At 29.3% G+C, this 15,388-nt stretch overlaps 2 protein-coding genes across 2 annotated transcripts, besides 7 other annotated features; both read right to left on the bottom strand.

The window, feature by feature from the left end:
• Positions 1-237: 237 nt before the first annotated feature.
• On the bottom strand, positions 238-938 carry PVX_005065 (hypothetical protein; the record flags this gene model as incomplete). Its single annotated transcript, XM_001608264.1, has 3 exons — positions 238-326; positions 370-868; positions 930-938. 3 exons carry the CDS (start codon positions 936-938, stop codon positions 238-240), a joined length of 597 nt encoding a protein of 198 aa, XP_001608314.1.
• Positions 396-427: a microsatellite.
• A 4,023-nt stretch (positions 939-4,961) lies between the features above and the next one.
• Positions 4,962-4,982: a microsatellite.
• A 331-nt stretch (positions 4,983-5,313) lies between these two features.
• Positions 5,314-5,359: a microsatellite.
• Positions 5,360-5,509: 150 nt separating this feature from the next.
• Positions 5,510-7,126, bottom strand: PVX_005060 (variable surface protein Vir12-like; the record flags this gene model as incomplete). Its single annotated transcript, XM_001608263.1, has 3 exons — positions 5,510-5,851; positions 5,979-6,965; positions 7,100-7,126. The coding sequence occupies 3 exons, from the start codon at positions 7,124-7,126 to the stop codon at positions 5,510-5,512; spliced, it is 1,356 nt and encodes a 451-aa protein (XP_001608313.1).
• Positions 5,540-5,713: a microsatellite.
• Positions 7,127-9,361: 2,235 nt separating the features above from the next.
• Positions 9,362-9,398: a microsatellite.
• Positions 9,399-12,793: 3,395 nt separating this feature from the next.
• Positions 12,794-12,820: a microsatellite.
• A 73-nt stretch (positions 12,821-12,893) lies between these two features.
• Positions 12,894-12,925: a microsatellite.
• Positions 12,926-15,388: the final 2,463 nt, after the last annotated feature.

Below are 15,388 nucleotides of genomic sequence, written 5' to 3'. Positions count from 1 at the left end.
CTGTTAAACGATACATGAAGTTATCATTATCACCCGGAATAAAAAATTCGGATCCACGCAATCCTTCCCCTACATTCGCCGAAATTAAACTTTTTCCAGGGCGCTCACGCTTAAGTTTTTCCATAATTTTTATATATATATCGTCATTGCGTTTAGGCTCTTTCTTTGCATCCCTAAATACATCATGAACCTCTTTAAAACATTCGTTTGAAGAATAAGTAAAAATAAGCCAAGGGTCTAATTGGAACAAAATACCTGCTGGGCGATATTTTTCATAATCATCAATATATCTTTTACAAATAAAACCCTCTTCTTTACATGAGTCTCTCCAAGTGTAGTATATTGGTATTTTGGGCCGAAGGTATTCACGGTATTTAAGGCAAGCTTCCTCTGTGTTCGCGATAATATCCCTTTTCGTTGATGCAAAATCTTCAAAAAAATCAAATAAATCCTTAATATCCTTCAAATAACTCATGTTAAAAATTAATTTGTCATCAGGATAGCATTTATAATCCTTATAAGGAATCTCCTTTTCAACAATTTTTGTCCATACACTATGAATCCTACGAATAACATTCTCCAGATCTCCCTCAAGTCCATAAGCTTTAAGCTTATTATATACCTCATCACATAACCAGTAATTTAAATCATAGCAACGCTTCTTAACGAATTCGTCCGTAGCAGCATCCTCCTGATGTACCCACCATATATTTTTGCTCAGATTTTTAAATAAATCGCTATTCAATTTATACTTTTTCTCTATATCGTACACTTCATTGTAATAGCTACTATATTTATATGTAGTTGCATTTTCCTTCAACTTCTCGTTAGCTACCCATGCAGGTAAATCACTAAGGTCAGTATTGATCTAAAAATTGGGAGGAATAAAAATATATATATTATTACCCTAATACATATACTCACTATACGAATTGCATGGTTATCAATAAACTACGGCATATGCATATACAATACACATAAAATATCGTTTAAAAATAAAAGTCAAAGTTATTATTAACATGTACTGGTCCACGTCTTAACATTATTGGATTATTTTTCTTTAATTTAAATATATGCCAATTTCGTAAAAGTTGTTACATTTGTTCCTAATTAATTTCTTCTTAATTTTACAATTATAAATACTATTTCTCGATATTATAACTTTTTATTGTCACTAATTTTTCAATCTATATGAAAATTTCTTCCTAAGAGATATAACAATATTCCATTATTAAATATTTTCTAATAAAATATTATTTATAAGCTCAGCTAATAGTTTTAATGGAAATAAAACCCACACGATTTTCAATATAACTTATTAATATTTAAAAAGTGATAAAAAAAAAAGGAAAATTATTCCGTAAACATTTCTTTACAAATCCGATTAAAACTATTTCAAAAAAACTATTTTAAAAGAGCAATTGTGCATAATATATGCGTATAAAACATGTACGTATTTATAACTACAGCAGTATAAGGAACGATGCCCATATGTTTTATTTATGAAGAAAAAAGTAATCCGTTTTTATCATACAATATTTTTTCGTATGGTAAAATGTAGGTAGATAACACATATAACTATCCAGTATAAACATTCAACCCGGGTAAGAAATGCATAATTAGTTTTAATATATCTATGTGAAACAAATTATGAAAAACTCATTTATTTTAAAGTGTATTGCAGTTATGAATCATAAATTTGCAATTACTAGGTTAATATATATATGTATATATATTTTTTTTTTTTATCATGTAGCAAAATATAAGCCATTAAATAACATTTTGTGGAATTTGCAATAATTTTATTTTGTTTCGAAAAATGTAATTAAATTATATAAAACTTTATTCTCCATTAATGCCTTTACGTAAATTTATCTCCCTTGTAATATATAAAACAATTGTTATTATAGATCCATATAATTTTTAAGTAGTTTAAAAATTTTAACTCCTTTGCAAAAAATATATTTCAATTTTTTTATTATTATTTTTCATCATTGTTCGAAGTATGAGTTAACAAAAGGCTTTTGTTTATTATTTCTATTCCATTTTTTTGAGTATTAGAATGATTATTCTAGGATATATATATATTTAAAATAATAATTTACGACTGTAAAATATTTTTTCTTATTAACAAAATATTTGCATATTTTTCATTGATTATAAATAAAATATTATGTCACTCTTAACATATTTTTTCGTTAGTGTAAATTATAATACAATCTTCCCACTACAATAGCGCACCTATTTTCCACACAACAAATAATATTAAGGATTTATTTATCTAACAACCCATAATTCATGTTTTCATTAACGTAATTATTATTGCGAATATCTTTTCCTATGAATAATATACCTTTGCCAATTTTAATATATAACATTATGGAAATAGGATATTTTTGCGTACTCGTGAGCTTTAAATTTATTATTTTCCATTACATAAATGTTCAGAGTGATGTAGAAGAGAATTAATTTATATTTTTTTACCTTTTAATTTTATTCACTCTTTTTTCTACATACCATTAAACACAATTTTTTATCTTTTAAGGTAATTATATGCATCACAGTTTTAGCCATTTTTTTCCTTTTTTAGAATTATACATCCCCTTATTGTACACAACGGTTTGCCTTTATTCACATATATCTATATCCTCATATTAAATACGGTTTACCTCAATTTGCACAATTAAATGCATGTGTCCTTTTCGTTCTGTCGACACATCTTTAAGCAATGGACATAAAATTCTTAGCTATATATTAATTAAAAGTTCATAAGATTGTGCATAAAAAGGTTAAGTAAAAGATATGAATGCGCATTGTTCAAATAAAAAATATAAAAATCGATAATTATGCTATTTACATGTCTTATATATAATATATGTATGTTCTTCAAAAAATGATAAGTAACATAAAATATTGAATGTTAATAATGATGCGTATACTATTTGTAAGTGCATATTAAATTGAAGGAAGCACTTGAAAAATGGTAGAACATGCTTATAATGTCCTACGTTCCTTTATTACCTTAAGTTATTTACATAAAATAATTACATTTATGGATATATACTACCATGCTTATTCAATTTTGACTTTAACGTATAATAACTTAACATATACTTCCTCAACATGCTATCATAATTTTTTGGGGGGTTCTATTCTGATAATTATCATTATTGTGAGAGCACTGATACTAACGCTTGATCTATCCCAATTATATTCGACAAAGCTGACCTAAAATGAAAAAAATAAATCCTCGTATTAAAACATTATGTTAACCCCTTGAAGATCTTATTCAGTGCAATTAAGGTAAAAATTACCTATGTGTTAATAATAAAAAAGGGATAAATCTAATTTCTAATAGTAGGAATTATTTACGTTATATTTTAAACTATACAAATATATTTCTAAATTGGAAAAAATTATAATTTATTGCTACTCTCTTATTCTATTAATAAGGAAAAATTTACCAGCTACCCTTAGTCTTAAATTTGATTATAAAATTTTAAAACAATATTAACGTGACCACTTCGAAATGGGACTCACATCGCGTCTTAATTTTCTTCAATTTTGTAAAACTAAATTAACCCGTTAAATATTTCATATACAGTATTTTATCTAAACAACGTCGTTTTTATGTCCCTATTCTATGGTCACATATATTTTACATACACCAGTAAATTTACGAACAAAAGCATTCCATAAGTGATTATCATATCTACATTATTGTATAAATGCGTATTGTGGCGAAAACGCATTATTTTATTCTGTTTGACGTAAGAAGGCTATATTTTAATTTTTGCAAGTGCCTAAATTGCATCATTTTGTAATAAGCACTTTTAGAAGCTTACCTCTCAGAAGTTTCTGCCTTTTCGACGTATTATCCAATTCTCTTATATCATATAAGTTTTACATCATCTGTAAAATATCAGTGCTTATCCAGTATGCATAATGCTTATTATATTTAAGCAATAAGTTTTATAATTTTATAACCAATTATCCGAATATATCAGCTCTGAATCGAGGGAGGTGAAAACTAGAAAATTGAACAACCATATATATGAACAAAATTAGAAAAAAAAAAGGCGATCACAATTGTAAGACAAAATATGCAATAGAACATTTCTCAAGTTTATTTATTAATTAATAATAATATAAACATGCTACTTGCATTTCTGCACATGTTTTCCCTTTCGTCATGTTAATAAAATAAATGAATTATGCCCACTCAAGTATAGATTATAATATCAGAAGATACATCTATTCAGGGTAAACATATAGATAACATTTGCTACAGATTTACTGTACATCCATATTTTGCATTATGATATTAGTAACTTAATTAACAGCTTAGGATACTGTAGTTATATGTGCTAATTTGCCTGTAAATCGCAATGCTCGTCTTAAAGAAGTAAAGAGTGCCTCTGAATACACATGTTAATTACTATTAATAGAATGTCCTTTTTTCCTGTTCAATGTAGTAACTTATTTTTTACAAAAAGATTCCCTACCATTGCTAATCATTTTTATATTTACTCATCTACAAAGCGTTTGCATATTTGGCGTACCCAAATTAGACACTACACGTTATACCCTATTTTAGCTTAATCCTTTTCGGCGTAGTAAATCAAATTAGCCTACTCATTATTCGATATTAACAAATAATTATCTAATCAAAATATCACAAAAATGTATCATTTTGAATGCTTTTTGTTTATGTTTATTATATAATCCCTTAACTTGTAGTATGCTCTAAGCAACGTCAAGAAAAAGGGGAAAGTAAAATAACACCATCCTTTATTTAATTAATCATGGGAGTTGTTCAATTAATGAGAAAAAAAGGAATCATAAAAATTAAATTAATTATGCAGATGCATTTTTGTAATACATCTAAGGGTATTCACACAATAGAAGACAAAAATAAAAAAACAAACGAAAAACAAAACAATTTTTAGTTATAATAATTAAAGTGTAAAAAGACATGTACACAAATATTATATTAAAAGTAGAAACTTTATTACCCTCTTAGGAAGCAATATTCAAATGTGCTTTCCTTTATAACTTTCCAAATTAAACAATATTTTGTAATATATTTCTTTGTATGTTTTTTTTTATACCACATGTAGATAACGCCTAGCATGTTTGCAAATACTTACATTTCATTTCGTAATTTCTTAATTTATTAATTTTGCAATTTTGCAAAATTATGGCAATATTCAAGCGCATATGTATGACGTTATGCATATGGCTGCTCGAGCAGTCTTACTCAATATATACGTAAATCCTGATTCCAACATTTTCATTCGCACAATTTTGTTTCACTTTTCCACTTATACATCTTAAATAATGTTACATTTTTAATAATTTACATGATACATAGTATTTGCCATTTTGAAATTATGCGAAATGTCGCAAAAAATGTCCCCCGCTTAAATGCACATAATTTAAGGAGCTCTTACGTGGTGTTCTCAAAGAATAGGGTAATCAAATATATATTAAATTTGTGTGCTTATAATTAGTAGTAATAGTCGTCATCGGAATGGTAATTCGAATATGACTGATCGGAACGGTAATTCGAATATGTTTCATCGGAACGGTAATTCGAATATGATTCATCGGAACGGTAATTCGAATATGATTCATCGGAAGGATAATTCAAATATGATTGATCGGGCTGGTAATTCAAATACGATTGATTGGGTTGGTAATTCAAATAATATTGATCGCCTTCAGAATATGAAGTTGCATCTCCTGAATCATACGTTTCTAACTCATTTTCATTCTCTTCGTAATAATTAGCTTTGCTTTTACTTTTTTTTCGTTTTCTTCTGCGTGACCTCGATTTTAATAGAGAAGACTAATGAAAAAACGAGAACGTGCAAAGTTTCAACATATATTTTCTTTGTAACGACATATGCAAAGGAAAAATAAACTATACAGGTTAATAGAACACTCATATTTCGCAAAATCAAGCGCGTAATTACTTTGTTGTAGTAGAAAAAGAAGGAAACTAATCCAAGTACTCCAGCAGCTAAGAATATGTTGCGAAAAAGGTTAGAGCCTAACTCTTCATGTGTAGTTCCCAAAGAAACAGACGAATCATCAATGTCAAGAGGTACTGCATCGCCTTCATGCTCCGAGGTATAATATGATACTGCGTGATTTTCCTCTTCATCGTCATGTCTTTGTGAGGGACTAGAAGTTTCTTGATAATGCAAAGTTCTTGCCGTTTCACTTACTCCAGGTCCGGGTTTTGCTGCTACATATTTTGCAGGTGCTTCCTCTCTAAGTGCTACCTCTCTAAATGGTACCTGCCTAAGTGCTGCCTCTCTTTTTTTACCTAATGACAGAAGACTTTGGTTTAGTTCAATTAGTAGCTTGTATGGTTGGTACTGAGCTCCACATTTAATAGAAGGAATACAGAATAAATTTCCCAAATCATCCTCATCGCAACATTTACCAATTTTCTTTTGATATATCCTATTAATATAAGTAACATAATCAACATATTTTTCGCACTTATCTTTATCATAATCGTTGCATTTAATATGCTTAAAATTTATAAAATAATCATGTAAGTCTTTTTCTTCTTTCCACTCTTCTGGGTCACCAAAAGTATCGCCATTGCAAGCTGAATCTTTTATATATTTTATATTAGCTGCTGCCACAAAATTAAAAAGACTATCGGAAACATGAATTTTTTCACCCTTTTCATTTCCTACATAATATCTTTTCCCTATGTTATCGTGGAACCATTGCTTAAAGTAATTACAACCATATCTACGTTTTAGAGGATCCTTTTCAAGGAATATTTTTCTTAAATTCTTTGCTATCTGGTTGCAAAACTTTTCATCCTCGCCATTACTTATCCCTAGGTAATTTATACAATAATCATTGCTCTTACCACTGATGTCCACATTGTCCAATTCTTTATATTTTTTATATGCAGGTAAATCCGGCAATATTTTTTCCTATTAAGTGGAATAAATGAATGTTATCTCATGTAAATACATTTTTTCACTAAGAAAAATGTCTTTCATTATTCTTAAAAAGACATCTAATATTGAAATGATAGGCTTTGTATGTAATAAAAATATTAATGTACCCAGTTATTCTTTGGTAAAAGTGCCATCTTATATTAAAAGGAATTAGGCGAGCGAAATGGTGATGCTCATAATTGAGCAGACAGATTCATATAAACAATTAATGCTCTTGATCTGTTGCTATATTATGTATTGCTTTATATTAATTTTGTTAACTAAGCGAATTTTGGAAATTAGTAGGTTTTCTTATTTTTATTTTCGATCAGGCAGCTACAATACAGTAGTAGTTTTATGCAAAATGAAGAGTAAATAATTATCCAATCTAAAGCCTAATACTAAATGGCAAATCACTTTTCGTAAATTTTGCTTTATTAAAATATCATATAGTAATTACGCATTTGCTACTGCGACATACAGCACATACTTCTAAATTGTCTCAATTTTAAGCTATAATTTGCGCTGAAGTGTCCCGCTAATCATATTTAACTTTGTAAATATTGTCTACATTGAATTGTGCCCTCTTTAATAATTATTGCATTTCCTGTCCCTATATGGTCATAACAATATGCCCTTTTACGGGAAAAAAATATAGAATCTTAATTATTTTACTAGATGTCACTTTTGTGCATTTCATCAGCACTTACTTAATTTTAACTGTAAATTCTACAAATTATTTTTCTTGTTACTTTGTAAAAATTCTCCAAAAAAAATGCTTTCTTATAAAATTCGCATCTTAAAAATGCTGCCAAAATGTTGCCTCTAATGTTTTCAAGTCAAAATGTTACTTTTTAGTTATGCAAAAATATTTTTTTTCATAAGAATAAAAATTATAGAATCAAAGGAAAAAATTAAAACTTTATCCCAATTTTTTTTGCATATCTATCTCTTAAAAATTCTGAACAAAATTGTATATACAAGATTGTTGACAATTTGTGCCATTTATCCGTTTCTTTACATATAAACCTGCTAACGCAAAATTGTTTATTTGGAGGTAGTTATTTAACCCCCATATATTAATTTTTTTCGTCCTTTTTACGTTAAATATATGGATATTTTTTATTCTCAGGCAAGTTAACCTTTTTTAAAAACGTATAAAAGCTTAAAATTTTATTTGAATAATTGTCCGTTCATATTATCTATTTTTTCTACCACACTGAAACATAATTATAAAAATAAGTCCACAATAGTGCTATTATAAGCGCAAAAATACGAAGGCATGATTAATCATTTGCGTGGTGAAGAAGTTGTTTCTGGCCAAATCAGCAAATTGCAACATATACAAGGAAAAGTAACCATTTAAAGATAGCATATAAATATCTTTTTTTTAGGCAATAAATAGGCATCTTAATGGGATATCACTTCTACATTTAGAAACACCTTTTTGCTATATCTCATAAACTATTCATGCCTACCGTTATATTATATAATCATATAAATAGCAGCTAACGTGAGAGCACATCAATTGCAAAGGTACTGATGGACGGAAAAACAAATAATGTTTATCTGAAGTAACAATAAATCAGTGCTAGCTTATAATAAACGGTATACATAACAGACGCATTGATGTGAAAAAGGAAGTTGAAAAAAAAGACTTTTACGCAAGCCCTGAAATAACCAACATTTGATGGGTTCATACTTAAAAAGTAACTCAAGTATGAACACATTACCGTTGCACTTTTATACATTTTTAAATAAAAAATTATAGCAAACTTTTTATTGTCAAAGGAGATTTTCTCATAGAACACATAACTTTGCATCATTTAATTTTAAAATAATATTGTGGTATACCATCATTAATCATCCAAATATTTAGGACATAGAAAGGTGCTAATGACTTAAAGGAAATATTCACAAATTCATTTTTATAACACTCTACCGATCTGAAAAAATGTACCACTTTTAAGTCATTTATTAATATCATTATTTATGCCCAACAAAACGTAGTAATTTAATGTCATTTTACAGAATGGCAAATTACTGTAATGCAGGGGTATCCACCTATAAAAATATTTTTTCTATATTATTTATAAAAACGAAAAGGAATAAATTGCTATAACTGTAATTGTTGATCAAACAATGTCTAGTGTAAATTTTACGCCTTTTAGAAGAAAGGTAACTTCTGATGGAGGAGGTTGTTTAGAAGTATATGCTAATATTGAAGGTGACGTTAGAGAGAAAATTGCTAAATTAGATAAAACAAACGAAAATGGTTTATTTAACCAGAAATGTGAAGAAATAAATAAGTATTTAGATGATCAAAAGAATATTTATGGCGTATGTTATCAAGTTCGTTTAAGAAACACACATTTTTATATTGCGGAAGATGTAGAAAAATTATTATTATAGTCTAAAAAATATCCTGGATGTCCTAAGAGGTGGAAATCAGAGCCAGACGAAACCACTAATTTGGCAGTTAAAAGAGACGAACCGCGCGATGGGGATGGGAAACATGGGGCTGAAACAACTAAAATGGAAGAACAAATAAAATCGAAACCCCAATGTGAAGGTGAATCCTGTGGACCAAAAATTTTAGAAAATGAAAATGTGTTGCTTCAAACTCCACAAATTTCTGCCAGAGAAAAGGGAATAACTGCAGAAAGAAATTCTGAATCATCTCCAAGCACGGTATCGTCAGGTAATCCAGTTGCAACACCGCAATCGATATATGATCAAACATTATATAGTAATGCTATATCTGTTACATAAAAGACAAACCAAAGATCAATCACAACCACGTCTTACTAATTTTAATTACGCCCTTGTTTTTGTAGGTGATCATAATGTCCCTACTTCTAATGACTGTTCAGATTTAAAGAACGATATGAAAGGATATGTTTTGCACGAAAACGATAATTATATTGTACCTACTGCTAAAGCTGAATATAGTAAAGAGGAGGATGTTGTTAATTTTAATGATGAGTCCATAGCTTATAAAACTGAGCTTGATAATAAAAATTATGGTAATAGTTGTGTTTCAGTTAAACTACTTCGTGATAAATCTCCAAACTTGAAATATGATTTTTCACGAACAATATCTATCCTTGGGACTAAAAATTATATTAAAAGACCTCCAATTCCAAAAGTTAATGAACCCTCTCCAATGCATTCTAATGAAGAACAGATAGCTCCTGGTCAAGATATACAAGTTGAAAAAGTGTCAACATCTTTAAGAGAGCTACACACTCAAGCAGTAGGAATTCATTCACAGAATCTACAAACTCCAGTACAATTAAAACCTGTAAATGGTTCACATATTCCTGCTGATTCCGCTAGTGAGCATACAATAAATAATGACTTGACTTCAAGTCTATATAACAATCCTGCTTCTGGTGTAAACTATGCCAATGTACCTGAAGAATTTGATTCAGCTGATACAGAAGCTTATGATTTTACATTAACAGATTATATCCCAATGGCTGTAGTGTTTTCAGGGATTACTATGCTAGTTTCCTTACTTTTAAAAGTAAAAAGAAGTTTTCTCACGAACGGGTTATACATATATTTATAATTATATATTTTAATTAAAACCTAATTTTACAAACCTGTATGTTCTTATTTCATAGTTCACTTCTTTAGGATTGTTGTTCAGCAAAAAAAAGAGGAGAAAAAAAAAAAAAATTGATGCTCAATTACAAGAAATACTATCGAATCAGGCATACAATGCACAAAATGGTGTCTATATGAATTATGCCCCCACACAATACTGGTGATACGAATATTCACAAGAAAAAGTTAAAATGTGATGAAAAAAATAAAACAAAGTATATTTCATAAAGGGAGGAATAAAAAGAAAAAGGCTTATTCATAGAGAATGCTGTAAAGGCATATCCATCTTAAATTGTCAACTGTAGAAATAATGAGAAAAATGCAAACCGTTAACATAAGGGAAAAAACCGTTTTACCATGAAGGTGAAAATTTTATGATATATTCACTTCGAATGGGAAATAAAACTGCGCGTACAATAAGAGAGGATACACGAATTGTAAATCATTATAACATTTTCCTCACTTTTCTACCATGTTGTAAAAACAAAATTGAAAATTCTTCTTTCAACATACACAAAAGGAAATTAATATGTTTGAGTTAAAGTCCAATTTTTTTAGCTATTTTTCCTGTGTTCCAAGGACACTGTATGTTGTTATAAGCATCACTGCTTTATTATATGACAAAACATATTTCTGGTAAACTAGAAAGTTTGCTTGAATTTTTTTTAAGTACACAAATTGCATTGCTACATGGGTTGATCCAAAAAATTGTCTTTTTATTACAAATCCGTTAACATGTACATTGGTTCGCCAATTTGAGTTGTTCTAATTGCATGTTAGCATTTGTAGCATTTTTCATTTTATTGCTTTTTTTTTTTGTTGTTTTTTTTTTGGTTAATTGGTATGTCTTATACTAAACTTAATTCCTTTAAAACAGCATATTAGTAGTAGTAAACTTTAAGCCTTCATTATAGGGTAAAAAAATGACCCATTTTGATATATTTAACGGGCATGGACCCGACTAATAAAATTTTATAATAATTAAAATTATGGCACAATGCTTTGTAATACTTGTCATTCTCTCGGAGATCTATAAATCTTAAACTTATGCTCCACGAAAATGCGTTCCTTACAACAGCATGTAACAATGCACCGCTTAATTTATGTGTCTTAAACTTAGCATGCCTAATTTTTTCACGCAAACAATTCACCAACACAGTTATTTGTTATACTGTAAACATATTATGTGTTAGAAAGTACTAACATGTGAACATAACACGCAAAATTTAATGGCGATATAATGATGCGCTATTTAGAATAGTTATAACGAACAAAAAATATATAGGGTGACACTCCCCAAAAAGTAGCATATGTTGACACTTATTTTAAAACATTTTGATCTACTTTTTTTTTAATAAAAAATTAAAATATACACTATAAAGAAGGATAATTCAAATGCTGCTTATTTATGAGGTGAAATATTGCAGCTTATTTTTCATTTCGTTTTTATCTGGCATGTGAAAGCGGTACAAACAACAGGCGCCTCACATTTTGTTGCCAACCATACAGACGTGCAAAACGAAAGAGCGCACTATATCGATTGGCATATGACTTTATCAAAATGCGTAATAGTCCATTTGGAATATAATCAAAAAATATTGTAATCAAATTAGCGTTGAAATAATTCTGCAAGCATATTAAGTTATTGCCACAACATAATGAAAGTCTGGAACATGCAACATAGTCATACAGGCTAGTCCCTTTAACGAATAACCAACACCAAAAAAATCATTCTTCAAATAGGTTATTAAGCATGACGGAAAACAAAAAAACAGAATGAAGAAGAATAATATTTACAAAAACAATCAAATAGGAAACTTCCATTTTTATAATTAACATAAAAAAGGGGGCATGTACAAAGTGTACAACTAGAAAAAAATATTTCTTTTACGTAACAAATTTCAAACGAATGTTCAGAAATGAACTTCTAAAAGTGTTATTATTTTTCAAAAAGTTTCTAGGTATAATAATTTTATTACAACGTATTTAGAAGTTTCCTATATTATTTGCTCATATTTATTTTTTCCCCTTTTTTCGCATCTTAACTACTCATAAGGTTCACACTTTTTGCACCTCATGAACAAATATACTTAACCGCTATTCTCCTTCTGCATTTGTTTAGGTGTCTTAATTTTACTCCATTTGGACAGGTTACTATAACGTTGGGGGTTATATTTAATGTCCCTTTTGTTTGCGCTGCTTATCAGCTTGTATCCCTTTTGGCCATTCAACTATTCACTGAATGAAGATACATGTTGACTGTTTTGAAAGTTTGCAAGAACTGGGGGTAATTCCTCTGCATTTTGTAATTTCTGCTTCTCTCTAATGGATCCTTCCTAATAAAAAGAATTACCCCCAAAAGGTTGTCCCAAAGTGCCTTCACCATACACATAATTAGTAGTATGAGTCACGTCTGGACTGATACGGCAGATATACATCGCTCATTTGCGAGTCCGCGACTGATGGTTGTGATCCATATGCTGATAACTGTTCTTCATAATTTTCATAATAATTGTTCTCAGACCCTCTTCTCTTTTTTTTTCTTGTATACGCTTTGGAACCCAACGAAGTAGACTAAAAGGTAAGAAGGAAAAAAAAAAAAGGGCACAATGTATTTATACCGCATAATTACACCTTTAAAGGAGTAGGAACTATAAATATTATGGCAAAACGGATATATTTATAAATCTATTTTTACTTTGAAGAAAAAGAAAACGAAGGCAAGCACAGAAAATACCGTAGCACCTACGAGTGTGTGACGAAAATAATCCGATTTCAACATTTCAGATGCTTTTTCAGAAAAACCAGAAGAGGCTGGTGCCACACCAGTCAATGCAGTAACCATATCTCCATTAGCAATAAGCGTTTCGCTGCCACCCCCCGGGGGACTCTGAACTAATTGGGGTGTCCTTCCACCATGTTGAGTTAATGATCCTCCTACACTTGGTTGTGCTGTGGATAATTGTGCACGATTTGCTTGGCCTTGTCCTAGTGTACTTGCTGGTTTTGCTTGGACCGGTGCAGCTGCTAAAGCTGGTGCACGTGCTGTGCCTCCTGTACCTGATGAACCTGGTAAGCCTCTTGCCCCTGCTGATCCTGTTTTTGCTGATAAACTTGTTGAAGCTCCTGTCCCGCTCCTAGAAGTTGTCAATGTAGAAGATGTTTGAGGCGTACTATATGGCTCTTTTCCATCCTTACAGTTTTGTAATCCAGACGTAAGATAGCTAAGTTTATGCTTAGGATAACAGGGAAAATAATCCACAGCAGGAGGTCCCCAAAAAAGATAATTACATTGTATCCTTTTATACGCTTCATGTAATGAACTTAAACTCTGCAGATATGCTAAATACTTACTGCAATCTTCTTTTTTTTGGCTCGTACTAACAGTAAGAATTTTATCCAAATTTTTAAAATAAATGTATATATATTTCCTATCTTTTAGTTCTTTTAAAGTAACATCTTCTACTTTTGGTGGCGTACAAATATTACTTAATTTATCCTTATTAAGCTTACTCCATGCCTCAATAAGATAGTTAAAATAAGGTATTTTGCTAGTCTTTTCGAAATTTTTTTTTTGAATTTCCTCTATTTTATCATATAACCAATAACGCAAATAGCCGCAATATTCGGTTTGCTTGGGTTTTTGCTCTTTTTTTATTTTTTCTAAATGATATACGAGCTTACTGCAAAGATCTTTGGCTTGGGAACTAATTTGACTTCTACTATCTTTTACATCGCAATAACTTTTATTTTCAGGGGTTTTTTCGTTCGAAAAAAAATCCTTATACATTACATCAAGTTCTACCTTTTTAGATTCATCCTCCTAAAAAATAATCACAGAAAAGTTATTACGTAAGTACCAACATTATCGTTCTAATAACAGAATTTTTCTTTTGTTCCAAGGGGAACAAATAATGTTAATAGATAGACGTAAATAAAATGATTTAAAGATATATATACCCATTTGAGCTCAGGCGCTTTCTTCCCTGTCATTTTTTTTGGAGCATATTATATATGAATTTAATGAAAATATAAATTTCAGACACTAAGTATTATATACTAAAAGGTCAAATTGTACAATACTCTATCGATATATTTAAGTAACCCTTTTTTATATTATTTTTATAACCTAAACGGGTATTTATTCGTACATGCTATTGCATTTAACAGCAAACTATGGTAAACTTTGCCTATTATATTTATTTAAAACGAGGTCCTATTTTTAATTATCACAGCAAAGGAATGAAAAAAAAAATTAAACTAAAAATATAAATATTAATGTACTCAAAGTTCCAATTTTAGCATGTTTAATTATTAGGCAAAAGATGGATGAAACGTTTATTTAGCATTTTTGTGTGACTTAACTATTTAGAGATAATTTCAATAGTCCTTAATATGAAAAGATTTTTCGGGGGTAATATCATCCTCGCGGGAATGAAAATTCTTTTGCACCGCGTTTTTTCCTGCTTTATTTCCTTTAATTATTCATTTCGGAATATAAATCCTATGTATCCATCTATAACTAAAATTACGAAAAAAATTATAAAAACTAAAAGGAGATAAAACGGCTAACATATAAAATGACAAATGAATATTGTTAGATTGTATTGAAAAGATATTTTAGCATAAAACCTGTAAAAAATGGGCGACTCGACCACTTTTAAAATTATAACAATTCAAAATGAGACAGTTCCATTCGTATTTCTCGTTCAATTTAACATACAAACAAATTTAAAATTTTCCTTTTTTTATCAATTCCTTTTATCCCTAAAAAATAATAGTTTTTTTTTTCAAATTTGCAACAT

This window comes from Plasmodium vivax, chromosome 7 (genome assembly GCF_000002415.2).
Source record: "Plasmodium vivax chromosome 7, whole genome shotgun sequence".
Classification (NCBI taxonomy): Eukaryota; Apicomplexa; class Aconoidasida; order Haemosporida; family Plasmodiidae; genus Plasmodium; species Plasmodium vivax.
Note: the sequence above shows the minus strand (reverse complement) of the source record. Positions and strands in the feature narration are given on the sequence as shown.